Source organism: Oculina patagonica, chromosome 3 (assembly GCF_052425735.1).
Source record: "Oculina patagonica isolate OP01 chromosome 3, crgOcupat, whole genome shotgun sequence".
NCBI classification, from domain to species: Eukaryota; Metazoa; Cnidaria; class Anthozoa; order Scleractinia; family Oculinidae; genus Oculina; species Oculina patagonica.
Window position 1 is genome coordinate 24,353,600 of NC_135760.1, and position 12,846 is coordinate 24,366,445.

The 12,846-nt window shown below is 35.8% G+C and overlaps 1 protein-coding gene across 1 annotated transcript; it reads right to left on the reverse strand.

Moving 5' to 3' along the window:
* Positions 1–5,387: 5,387 nt before the first annotated feature.
* LOC144647145 (ras-related protein Rab-24-like) lies at positions 5,388–12,721 on the reverse strand. Its single transcript, XM_078506899.1, has 8 exons — positions 12,474–12,721; positions 9,560–9,628; positions 9,262–9,340; positions 8,143–8,210; positions 6,982–7,081; positions 6,682–6,732; positions 6,031–6,090; positions 5,388–5,685 (listed from the first exon to the last, which is right to left on the reverse strand). Exons 1-8 carry the CDS (start codon positions 12,582–12,584, stop codon positions 5,627–5,629), a joined length of 597 nt encoding a protein of 198 aa, XP_078363025.1. The 5' UTR covers positions 12,585–12,721; the 3' UTR covers positions 5,388–5,626.
* Positions 12,722–12,846: the final 125 nt, after the last annotated feature.

Consider the following 12,846-nt stretch of genomic DNA (forward strand, 5'->3'; position numbering starts at 1 on the left):
GTTATTTATACAAATTTTAAGTAAAATTAAAAAGAAATTTTTGCTGCAATGGTGTGTTACTGTTTTAATTAGTTTCTGAAATTGGCAATTCCTTTTCCTTCCCAACACGGATAATAACCTCCTCCTTATATTGAAAGATTTTTATGTTTCGTTTAACAGTTTGGTTTTTAAAGGAATCAGTTCTATTTTGCAAACCTTTGGCAGGCAAAATGCCGCAAACGAGTAAAAATAAGGCACACAAAAAACAACTTCGTTTAAGAGTTCGTATCATCCTTGTATTTTCCCAAAATATCTCCCTGAAAAGGGGCATTTCTAGGACAATTTTACGCGCGTTTGAAAGGGTGTGAGTCCGTGTCTATTGTGTGCAAGAGTCGAAGTTACAAGTCTTTTATACGCAGAGAATATCCTCTCTGAATATTGAAACAATAGAAATCCGATAATGAGCAAAATGGTCAACCTTGAAAATGGTGAGTTTGGGCTGCTTTTAACTCATTAACAAATTTCTATTGTTTCAATATTCAGGCGTTAATATCTCCGTGAAAAGGAGGACTTCCCGGAAAATTATACGCGCGTTTGAAAGGGTGTGAGTCCGAGTCCATTGTGTGCAAGAGTCGAAGTTACAAGTCTTTTATACGGAGAGAAAATTCTCTCTGACTATTCAAACAATAGAAATCCGTTAATGAGCAAAATGGTCCACTTCAAAATGGTCAGTTTCGGCTGTTTTTAACTCATTTACAAATTTCTATTGTTTCAATATTCAGGCGTTAATATCTCCGTGAAAAGGAGGACTTCCCGGAAAACTATACGCGCGTTTGAAAGGGTGTGAGTCCGAGTCTATTGTGTGCACGAGTCGAAGTCACGAGTCTTATATACGCAGAGAAAATCCTCCCTGAATATTGAAACAATAGAAATCTGTTAATGAGCAAAATAGTCCACCTTGAAAATGTGAGTTTGGGTTGTTTTTAACTCATTAACAAATTTCTATTGTTTCAATATTCAGGCGATAATATCTCCGTGAAAAGGAGGAATTCCTGGACAATTGTGTGCGCTTTTGAAAGGGGGTGAGTCCGTGTCTATTGTGTGCAAGAGTCGAAGTCACAAGTCTTTGACACGCAGAGAAAATCCTCTTTGAATATTCAAACAATAGAAATCCGTTAATGAGCAAAACGGACTTCCTTGAAACTGGTCAATTTGGGCTATTTTTAACTCATTAACAAATTTCTATTGTTTCAATATTCAGGCGTTAATATCTCCGTGAAAAGGAGGACTTCCCGGAAAATTATACGCGCGTTTGAAAGGGTGTGAGTCCGAGTCTATTGTGTGCAAGAGTCGAAGTTACAAGTCTTTTATACGGAGAGAAAATTCTCTCTGACTATTCAAACAATAGAAATCCGTTAATGAGCAAAATGGTCCACTTCAAAATGGTCAGTTTCGGCTGTTTTTAACTCATTTACAAATTTCTATTGTTTCAATATTCAGGCGTTAATATCTCCGTGAAAAGGAGGACTTCCCGGAAAACTATACGCGCGTTTGAAAGGGTGTGAGTCCGAGTCTATTGTGTGCACGAGTCGAAGTCACGAGTCTTATATACGCAGAGAAAATCCTCCCTGAATATTGAAACAATAGAAATCTGTTAATGAGCAAAATAGTCCACCTTGAAAATGTGAGTTTGGGTTGTTTTTAACTCATTAACAAATTTCTATTGTTTCAATATTCAGGCGATAATATCTCCGTGAAAAGGAGGATTTCCCGAACAATTGTGTGTGCGTTTGAAAGGGTGTGAGTCCGTGTTTATTGTGTGCACGAGTCGAAGTCACAAGTCTTATATACGCAGAGAAAATCCTCTCTGAATATTCAAACAATAGAAATCCGTTAATGAGCAAACTGTTCCATTTTGAAAATGGTCAGTTTGGGCTTTTTTCAACTCATTAACAAATTTCTATTGTTTCAATATTCAGGCATTAATATCTCCGTGAAAAGGAGGAATTCCTGGACAATTGTGTGCGCTTTTGAAAGGGGGTGAGTCCGTGTCTATTGTGTGCAAGAGTCGAAGTCACAAGTCTTTGACACGCAGAGAAAATCCTCTTTGAATATTCAAACAATAGAAATCCGTTAATGAGCAAAACGGACTTCCTTGAAACTGGTCAATTTGGGCTATTTTTAACTCATTTACAAATTTCTATTGTTTCAATATTCAGGCGTCAATATCTCTGTGAAAAGGAGGACTTCCCGGAAAATTCTACGCGCGTTTGAAAGAGTGTGAGTCCGTGTTTATTGTGTGCAAGAGTCGAAGTCACAAGTCTTTTACCTTCAGAGAAAATCCTCTCTGAATATTGAAACAATAGAAATCCGAAAATGAGCAAAATGGTCCACCTTAAAAATGGTAAGTTTAGGCTGTTTTTAACTCATTATCAAATTTCTTTTGTTTCAATATTCAGGCGTCAATATCTCTGTGAAAAGGAGGATTTCCCGAACATTTGGGTGCGCGTTTGAAAGGTTGTGAGTCCATGTCTATTGTGTGCAAGAGTCGAAGTCGCAAGTCTTTTAACACGCAGAGAAAATCCTCTCTGAATATTGAAACAATAGAAATCCGTTAATGAGCAAAATAGTCCACTTCAAAATGGTAAGTTTAGGCTGTTTTTAACTCATTTACAAATTTCTATTGTTTCAATATTCAGGCGTTATTATCTCCGTCAAAAGGAGGATTTCCCGAACAATTATACGCCCGTTTGAAAGGGTGTGAGTCCGTGTTTATTGTGTGCAAGAGTCGAAGTCACAAGTCTTTTACCTTCAGAGAAAATCCTCTCTGAATATTGAAACAATAGAAATCCGATAATGAGCAAATGGTCCACCTTGAAAATGGCCAGTCTGGGCTGTTTTTAACTCATTATCAAATTTCTTTTGTTTCAATATTCAGGCGTCAATATCTCCGTGAAAAGGAGGATTTCCCGAACATTTGGGTGCGCGTTTGAAAGGGTGTGAGTCCGTGTCTATTGTGTGCAAGTGTCGATTTCACAAGTCTTTTTATACGTAGAGAAAATCCTCTCTGAATATTGAAACAATAGAAATCCGATAATGAGCAAAATGGTCCACCTTGAAAATGGCCAGTTTGGGCTGTTTTTAACTCATTATCAAATTTCTTTTGTTTCAATATTCAGGCGTCAATATCTCCGTGAAAAGGAGGATTTCCCGAACATTTGGGTGCGCGTTTGAAAGGGCGTGAGTTCGTGTCTATTGTGTGCAGGAGTCGAAGTCACAAGCCTTATATACGCAGAGAAAATCCTCTTTGAATATTAAAACAATAGAAATCCGTTAATGAGCAAAATGGACTACCTTGAAAATGGTCAGTTTGCACTGTTTTTAACTCATTCACAAATTTCTTTTGTTTCAATATTCAGGCGTCAATATCTCCGTGAAAAGCAGGATTTCCCGGACAATTGTGTGCGCGTTTGAAAGGGCGTGAGTCCATGTCTATTGTGTGCACGAGTCGATGTCACAAGTCTTATATGCGCAGAGAAAATCCTCTTTGAATATTAAAACAATAGAAATCCATTAATGAGCAAAATGTACTACCTTGAAAATGGTCAGTTTGGGCTGTTTTAACTCATTAACAAATTTCTTTTGTTTCAATATTCAGGCGTTAATATCTCCGTAAAAAGGAGGATTTCCCGGACAATTGTGAGCGTGTTTGAAAGTTTGTGAGTCCGTGGCTATTGTGTGCAAGTGTCGATGTTGTAAAACGTTTATACGCAGAGAAAATCCTCTCTGAATATTCAAACAATTGAAATCCGTTAATGAGCAAAATGGTCCACCTTGAAAATGGTCAATTTGGGCTGTTTTCAACTCATTTGCAAATTTCTATTGTCTCAATATTTAGGCGTTAATATCTCCGTCAAAAGGAGGATTTCCCGGACAAAAGTGTTCGCATTTGAAAGGGTGCGAGTCCGTGTGTGTGGAAGAGTCGAAGTCACAAGTCTTTTATACGCAGAGAGAATTCTCTCTGATGTTCACACAATAACATTCGTTAATGAGCAAAATAGACTACCTTGAAAAGACAGTTTCAAACACAGTTGCAAGTCAAACTGATGCAATTTTAATCTGTATAATTTGGATATCTACAAACGCATTACAGTTTTAAAAATCATACAATACCGACATTATTAAATACACACTTTTAATGTGTATATGTGCTACAAGTCAGTGAAAAAGAAATCAAGGAATCATGAGTATTTGGAGTCCGTCAGTAGAATTTTGTGAAGTGTTGGATACTCATAGAATATTTTAAAACACTCGGTTATGAGTGTATCCTTTTTAAAACATACACCAATGCTACAACAGACATTGAAAAGTAAGCCCAGAATTGAATTTTAGACTTGTGTCGTTCTTTGAGTAAACTAAGGTAATCACAGTGTTACACAAAAGATTTTGATAATTCAGGATTTTTTTTCTTTTATCATGCAAGGTAAATATGTATGCAGCAATAGTTTGTAGCCTCTTGAGTATGTTTAGAGTGATTTTACTAAACCCGTGAAATAGTTATTGCAGTTTTAGATAATATAAGACACTAATTCCATAGTTTTCTTTTGTTTAGTTTTGACTATTACACACTAACTGTTAGATATTGTTTCACGGGTTAAATGAAATCACTTTAATGTATGTGGGACATATATACAATACCTTTTATAAAATTATTGTATTTAAAGTTTTGACCTTGAAGTGTGGTCACAAGCCAAAACATTTCTTTCCCAATTTCTTTCTTGAAAAAATTGGAAAGCAAATGAACAAACCTTACTGCTCATAGCTTTCAGTTAAATGGTCACACACTAGGATTTCATTAACAGACTAAACGTTAGAATCACCTTGTACAGCACAATGAACTGTACTGCATGAAAGATCTGCTCAACAGCTTTCGATTGAATTAAGTCACTGGGGCTCCACTCTAACAGCTATAACCAACACATAACCTCTGGTTCGACCTTTTACCCCACGAGAGAAATGCTGTTTTCAAGGTATAATAATTCTTAAATTCTTAGGTCCTCAGATCAGTTGATACAAAAAACATATTTCTTTAGTTGGGAAATAACAAACAAAATCGTTGGCACAATTGGACAACTCGTTTGTTTTTTCGTTTAAAGTGCATATGAAGCGAAATTTTTTTCTGTCGTTTTTAGTTCTTTAGTATGTATATAAAAACACTGTAAACATTAAAATTCTACTGAACAAAGATTTGAGCGAATTTTGTGGCTTTAAAATACTGTTTTTCTGTCAAAAAAGTGTCCGGAGACTGGATCATCAATTTATTTTCTTTTCTTTTCAAACTTTCAGGGTTTTCTTATAAGATGTTAAACTTTAAAAATTTGCATTAAAAAATTTCACTTCATATGCACTTTAAAAGGTTTTAAATTAAAAACATAGGACTAAAAATATTACAACACTAGTTGTAATGAGAGATTGTGTCCTCATACTATACATTAAATATTTCTATACTTAAGTTATTTATCTTGTGAAAATGCCTCTTCAATAGACCTCCCATCTGTTTTCCTGTTTCCTGTCACTTCACCAAAACTTGCACCTTTTTTTCTAAACCACAGGCCCCTCTCCAAGACAACATTTCATGACACCTCTGTTAGCAACATGTTTTCTTCGCTGTTGAATTTTGGTCTAGTTGCACATCTCCCTTTGCTCCTAATAAAAGAAAAGCAAACATTGTGTGCAGACTTTTACAACCAAGTCCTAGCATTTTGGTCTGCAATGCGTGCAGAGGGTTTCTAATTAGCCCCAACAATTTTAAGTGTCCCCTATTCCAATAAGAAAATGAGCTTCCCTAATTATGTTCTGCTTTAATTGCAGAACTATTAAAGTACTATGAGACCATAACCTCTTCAAGGGAAAGATCTCCCATACATTCTTTATACATCCTGTCCCTAATATATGTCCTGTCTCCAATTGGTGTCTAACCCTTGAGTTCCCAAAATAAAATGAGCACCCTGGCTGCTAAATGAATCATTTCAGTAACACAAATAAACATACCTGAAGCTACCATTTTGTTGGATTTCATAAAATCTTCAGCTATCTTTTCAAAAACTTTATCTGTCAATGGAAAGTAGGAAGATAGTGTTCAATGAGTATGTCACTGAAGCAAGCACACGACACCAAACAACGCAAATATCCCTTAAAGGGACAGTGTCACCATGATATTTTAGTGCTACTTAAAATTGCAATGAAGGTGTTGGAAATCCACTAATGGTGGCCTGGCCTTGCTAAAACGTACTGCACTAGTCATGAAAATTGTTAAAAGGTGGTTTGGCTACAGATAGACAGGACAGTTGTGGCCTAAAACTTGAAAAAGTTGGGTGGACATTTTCAGGTTTGTCAGTGTTACTTGGAAGAAAATCACTTAAAAACCATTGATTATGTTTATTCACACCTTGCATAGAGAATGAATTAATGCCTTTCTTTTGTTGTTCAAAGGTTATGTTAATATCATAAAAAATGTTGTCGTTAATCATCGTGGTAGAGTACAATAATAATAAAGTATTTTTCGTTTGGTTATGTTGTCGATCACTGAGTGCAACCTCATATGTTTGTCATAGTTTAAACAAAAACACAGGACACATCTCGTGATACTGTCCCTTTAATACCTTCCAGTCACTTTATTGTTTTGATTATATTGGAACATACCTACATTGAATCCCCTTTTGCTTGATGTTTCAAATGCATCTGCACCAATTTCTACATGAAAACAACAAAACAGATATTACATTTGGCACAGTGCATACCATTTACATTCAAAACAGCTCAGGCATGTTCCTCTTAAAAGTGAATTTATTATTGCAAATTTGACAGAATCATTTGTGTCATTGAATGATTTGAATCATTTTGGAGAAACCTGGCAAAGCAGTTACCACTAATGTGTATTCTTATTTTCCTAACAAGTACAGATATAATATTTTGCAGTTAGTTTGAGGATTTTTAACTGACCTTTACAGTAATGCAGAACTGCTTTGGTCTGTACTTCTCTTAGCTGTACAGCCTCTTCTATCAGATCAAGTTTAGTTCCACAAAGATAGATCCTGCAGTCCTAAAAGTAAACACATACCAGGGTATAGGTAAGAAAGGTATGATCCTGGGGGGGGGGGGGGGGGGGCACTCCCATATATGAGCTATATAGGTATGTGCCGCTGTGAAGGGTATGGTTTTCAAGCAGTTTAGTTTGGGATAGGGTATAGAAATCAGAAAGTTTTGGTCTAGAAAAGGGTAGCATTTGCCGGAAAACTGCTCTATGTTATGACGAATTTAGTCCAGAATAGGAATAGAAACTCAGGAGAGAAAGAGACTTTCCTAAACGTAAATAAAATCATCACAGCATCGTTGTTGACAGATGGTTTTCCATTAAAACACTGATAGTGATACAGTTCTAAAAAATGCAAGTCTGGGATAGGGTAGGGATTTACGGTGTCTAGTCTAGTATAGGGTTGCAAAAATCAGCTGAACATGGTCTGGTATAGGGCAAGGGCTTCAAATACCCAGCGGCACACCCCCACCCAAAAATATACAAGGTGCCCCCCCCCCGGGGGTATGATCTGGGTCGTCATAAAGTGCAAGGCAGCAGGGCATGTGATCCATTCTGGTAAGCCTAAATAGCACTTTGGTTAGCCTAAATGACACTCCGGTTAACCTACAGTTAGCTGTAGGTAGCTTGCGGTTACCCTTGTTATTTGGAGTAGGGATTTCTGCCTTGCGTGCCTCTCTGCCTCGCCTCACTGCCTCGTACATTTGTAAGACTCTAAGATCAACATTTGGGCCAAGTGGCCCATCAGGCTGGAGCTTATCCCGGTTTCCATAGCATTAAGTGACTGAGAGTATTCCACTCCTCCCCGGATAGAATGCTAGTCCATCGCAGGGTTACCCCCAGCACTAAATTCACCAGTACTCATTTATACACCTGGGTGTAGAAAGGAACTTTGAGAATAAAGTTTCTTGCCGAAGAACACAATGCAATGACCCAGCCAGGGCTCGAACCTGGATTGCTTGATTTGGAGTCCAGTGCACTGATGGTTAGGTCACAGCACCTCCACAGTCACATACATTAGTTTTGATTAGTGTCAATCAAATATTCTGTGATCATTTCAAAAAACTTACAGGTTCTGCAGCCTTTAGTTGATCCACCCAGAACTTGGCTTTATCAAAACTAGTTTTGTCTGTAAGGTCTGCAAAAGAAAAAGTATGGCAAAACACCATAAATAAATGTTGCATCAAAAAATGGGGTCATGTTGACCGGTGGTGTCATACTAATGCTGAAAGTTCATATTACTGTACTAGTATTATTAATACATTAAAAATGTTATCATTTCACTATTGATGTCATGGCAACTATTACTTAATTCTAACTTCCCAAGACTCTCACTACATTGAATATAACTGATTTTAATGTAATTTACCCAAATATGTTTCATTTATTTTTCACCTGCTTTTTGACAATTTAAAATTAGTTCATCAGGCAATTAGAGTGGTTTTACAAGGTTCAACATTAACTTTCTCGAGACTGCTTCAGAATTTAATTGTAGGGTCACTAAGAGAATTGAATTAAAGTGAGTTGTTTCAAATAAATATTTATATTCAAAATGATGCAATGCTATGATGAGATTTCAAGTAATTAATTGTTGCAGTTATTGCTAGAACTTTGAGCGAAATCCGTCTTAAGTAACCACCGAAACCCAAGGGGGGGGGGGGGGTACTCCGGCTTGTTAATGACGGGGATGATCTAAGGATTTTTTTGGGTTTGAAATTTTCGATTCCGGGATTTTTTTGGGTTGGAAAATTTGGCAAGTATTTTTTTGGGTATCTTGATTTAGATAGGGGATTTTTTTGGGTATTAAAAATGAACTAATGTGCCTTGGCGCGGCCTTGGCAATGAATAAACAAAACGAGCATTCTTTGTGTTATTTTATTGCACCTCCTGACAATTTAGGGGTAATTTGACAAGCCTGAGAAGGGATTTTTTGGGGGGTTATTTTTGGTTCAGGGATTTTTTTGGGTAATGTCGGAAGACTTAGCGATTTTTTTGGGTCCTGAATTTTGCCTCCATTCGATCATCCCCATCATTTACAAGCCGGAGTACCCCCCCCCTGGGCACCGAAATGTTTGTCATGTTGCATTGATAGCAAGCTCTTAAAATATTAAAAAAATCTTCTTCATTACTAGTTGTAAAAAATAACTAATATCAGCTTGTGTAATAATAATTATAATTAATCTACAAACCATAGCATAAAATGGCTGCTCTGGCACTGCGGTAGTACATTGCACTCATAGCTTGATATCTTTCTGCTCCAGCAGTGTCCTAAATTGACAAATCAATGCTGTTAATATTTCATGATTCAACAATAATTTATTATTATTATTATTATTATTATTATTAGTGGTGTTAACATTTGAAACAATTATCAGCAGTGACAGATTAATAATAATAATAATAATTAAAATTAATAATAATAATAATGGAATAATATTTAATAATCAAGGTCACAACATAAACACAGTGGTGATTTTTATATCTTACCCATATTGCAAGTGATAGATTCCTGCCTTGAATGTAAAGATCTTTTCTACAAAATGCTGCTCCAATTGTCTGTAAAAAAACATGAGAAAAAGATAGTTTGTATTTTAATACAGCAACCATGAAAAGGCAAATATGAAACACTTCTTAAATATGCCAAAAGTCACGTTTTTCTAAAAATGCATTCCTCTTAAAAGAAGTATGTGAAAACACTATTAATAATAATTAAATTCTGAATAATTAAAAATTTACTTACAAAAGCTTTTTAAAAGTATTTTGTTTTATTTAAGAAAAAACAGCTGACTGGGAAGCATTATGTCATACACCACAACAGCTATTAAGAGCATCAGAGATATGAAGAAAGCAACTGAGCTATGGTTTAGTTTTCTCTAAAAGCGTTTTCAAACAATCAGTGTTTTATGATTAAGGGCCGCTGGTTTAGGGGTGGTGAATGGTCCTTCAAAAACTGTGTGTCTCGCAAAATTTTAGCCAAATTTCAGGGGTCTCGTCGTCTCAAATTTTTCTTTGACACTTTCTCGGAGTCTCGATTTCTTTTGCAAGGCTAAAAAGGTCTCGGGCTCGCAGAAAAGATATCAATCTTGCCGTTTCGCAAAGTCTCGCATTAACCATTCGACACCCCTTGGTTTGTCAGTTTTTACTGTTTGTCGTTACCCTCCTTTAATATATGGCTTTGGCTCCTTTCTGTTGCAGATTTTAAAGTGCATGAAAGGTGGCTTTTTAGCTATTCAGAGCATGCACAATATCAAATTTGTTTTTTTTAAATATATTTGTGTATGTGCTTTTAAGTGCTTATAATATTTACAATCCATCTGTTGTGTAACAGCTGCAATAAAACCAAATTAAGATTATGTAGGGGAAATTAAAATGACAAAACCAAAACATATTTTAATTTTCTTGTTATAAAAATGTTATTCCACAAAATTTAAATATTTTATACATTTTACAAACCACTTTAAGAAAACAATAATAATTGAGGTGGTAGATTAAGATAAAAAAAAATCCCTTAACATTGGACGAATATTATTTTATGTAGTTTTATAGTCTGTAAAAGCTAGGTATTATTTCAGCTTCAGAAGCAAGAAAGCAACATGAGCTGCAAGTTCAAAATTCATTGTTGTTAATAATTAATGACATCAACCCTCAAATGTCACCATGCATTTCCATAACATAAAATTAAATAGCATGGATTTCACAAAAAATAATGTATATAAATAGTCTTTAAATACAGGTAGAGTATATAGGTAAAAAATTCAGTGAATATTTTGCTTCATGAAATAATTTTCAAAGTATGTCCATGTAACATAATTTTCTCTATATTATGCTTGTATATTTTTAGCTTATAAATAATGACAACTTCATTATCTCAATTTTAGTAACTTAAGTCTAAAGAACCAACTTGATATAATATGCAAATTTAGTGCTTTCAGTATTATGCCAACGGCCAAAGAAAAGCATCAGCTACATTGCTCAACTTTGCTCTGTTCCCGTGAAGTCAGCTACTTTTTCCCTTAAATTAAAGTACCTGTAATTAAAGAAGGATTTTTTGGAACAGCCCTTTACAACCATCAGCTCAAACCAGCTACATGTACCTAGTTCAAATTTTATCGAAGCCCCTGCAAAATACATTTGATCCAAGAACAATGGCTATATAGAGAATAGGTGTGCGCATTTTAAATTTTCTTAGATCTCTAGCTATTGAAAATATTTTTAGTGCGATAAATTCAAACAACTTTTGGGTTGCTATATTAGCAAAGATATTGTCATGTTACCAAAGGTTGAGGTAACCTATTGTTGTTACCAGGAATCTACTTTGCCGTTGTAACAGAGTTCTTTTGTTTAATCCAGGTTGAAAAATTGGACAAAACAGTTTTCTGTACAATGAGCTCAGGGTTTTTAAAACAATCCAGTAACTGACAAAGTTATGTCAGCTACTTGATTATATGTCCCTGGTTACTCTGGTGATAACAATCAGCTCGCAACAAACAACCTCAGCAGAATAATATTTGTCACAGCCACCTACTCTTGCAGTTGCTAACGCCTAATTTAAAACATAATTTGAAATCCCTGCGAACTGTCTTTTACCTGGTGTCTTTCATAAACTTTCTCCTGCCTTTAATGGGGTTTTAAGATTGAATATTTATATGTTTCGTTGTGTGCAAGCTTGCCTCACAACCTACCGGTATGTGAAATGATCAATACCATTGATATGTTTTGTAAGACAACACATCTCACAGTAATTTATTTCATACAGGAAACCATGCACATTTTTGCCTTAAATGATTCTAGCCATGTTATAAAAGAAAACGTAAATGCTGTTAGTTGTGCGTAATACAAGGTTTGGGAGAGCTTTAAAAAATGGAGCTTTGAACAGGGCACAACAGGAAACGAGAAAACAACAGAAAAATTATAGTTGAAGCGACCATATATACTTTGCTAATTTTAATTTCTGTATCCTCTTTTCCGATATTTGTTTTATAGATCAGCCGCAGTCTTTATAACGATTCAATATCGGATTTGTCTGGAAGGAAATTGCTAAATCGCGTGATGTTGGTTGGATTCTATATTGCACCTACATCATCACGGAAAGTATTAATTTCCTCCCTAAACAAATCAGGGTTAAAGTCCCATGGCTGACCTATATTTATGACAAGAAGAACATATGAATAATATAAATAAAAAGAAAGAGTAGATATGCTAACTTGAATTATAACGATACAAAATTATTTTGTCTCAATCGGTCTAAGCGCTTACAACTGCGACAAGGAAGAATTTTACTACGCCAGCAAATACGATTCATTTTAAGGCATTAAAAATGTTGTTCGCTATTTAGCCTTCGTAAAAAACTAATAACTTTTTTCGGGTTACATAAAAATTGATGGGAAAAGATTTTACTTACGCTGGGTGTTTCCTCGCTGAATGAGCGTGTGATGTATCGTGTGACAAGGCAAGTTTTTCCACTGTTCACTTTTCCCAGAAGGACGACTTTTAAATATGTTTTCTCTTGCATTTCATTGAAATTTCTTACGAGAAATGACTACTACCACTTGGCGTTACAGATCAACATGGAAGGAAGCATACAAACGATATTAAAGGTATATAAATTGCTGACAGCAGCTTCCTTTCCACCGGTCCGCCATGTTTGTTTGTTGTGGGGCTTCATGTAAGACTTGCATGTAACAGACGGCGACACAGACGGCATGCAATCCATACCCGACAAGCATGGGCTGCAGCTGCAGGCCCAGAAGAGGTACTTCCGGTTTCGTCATGCC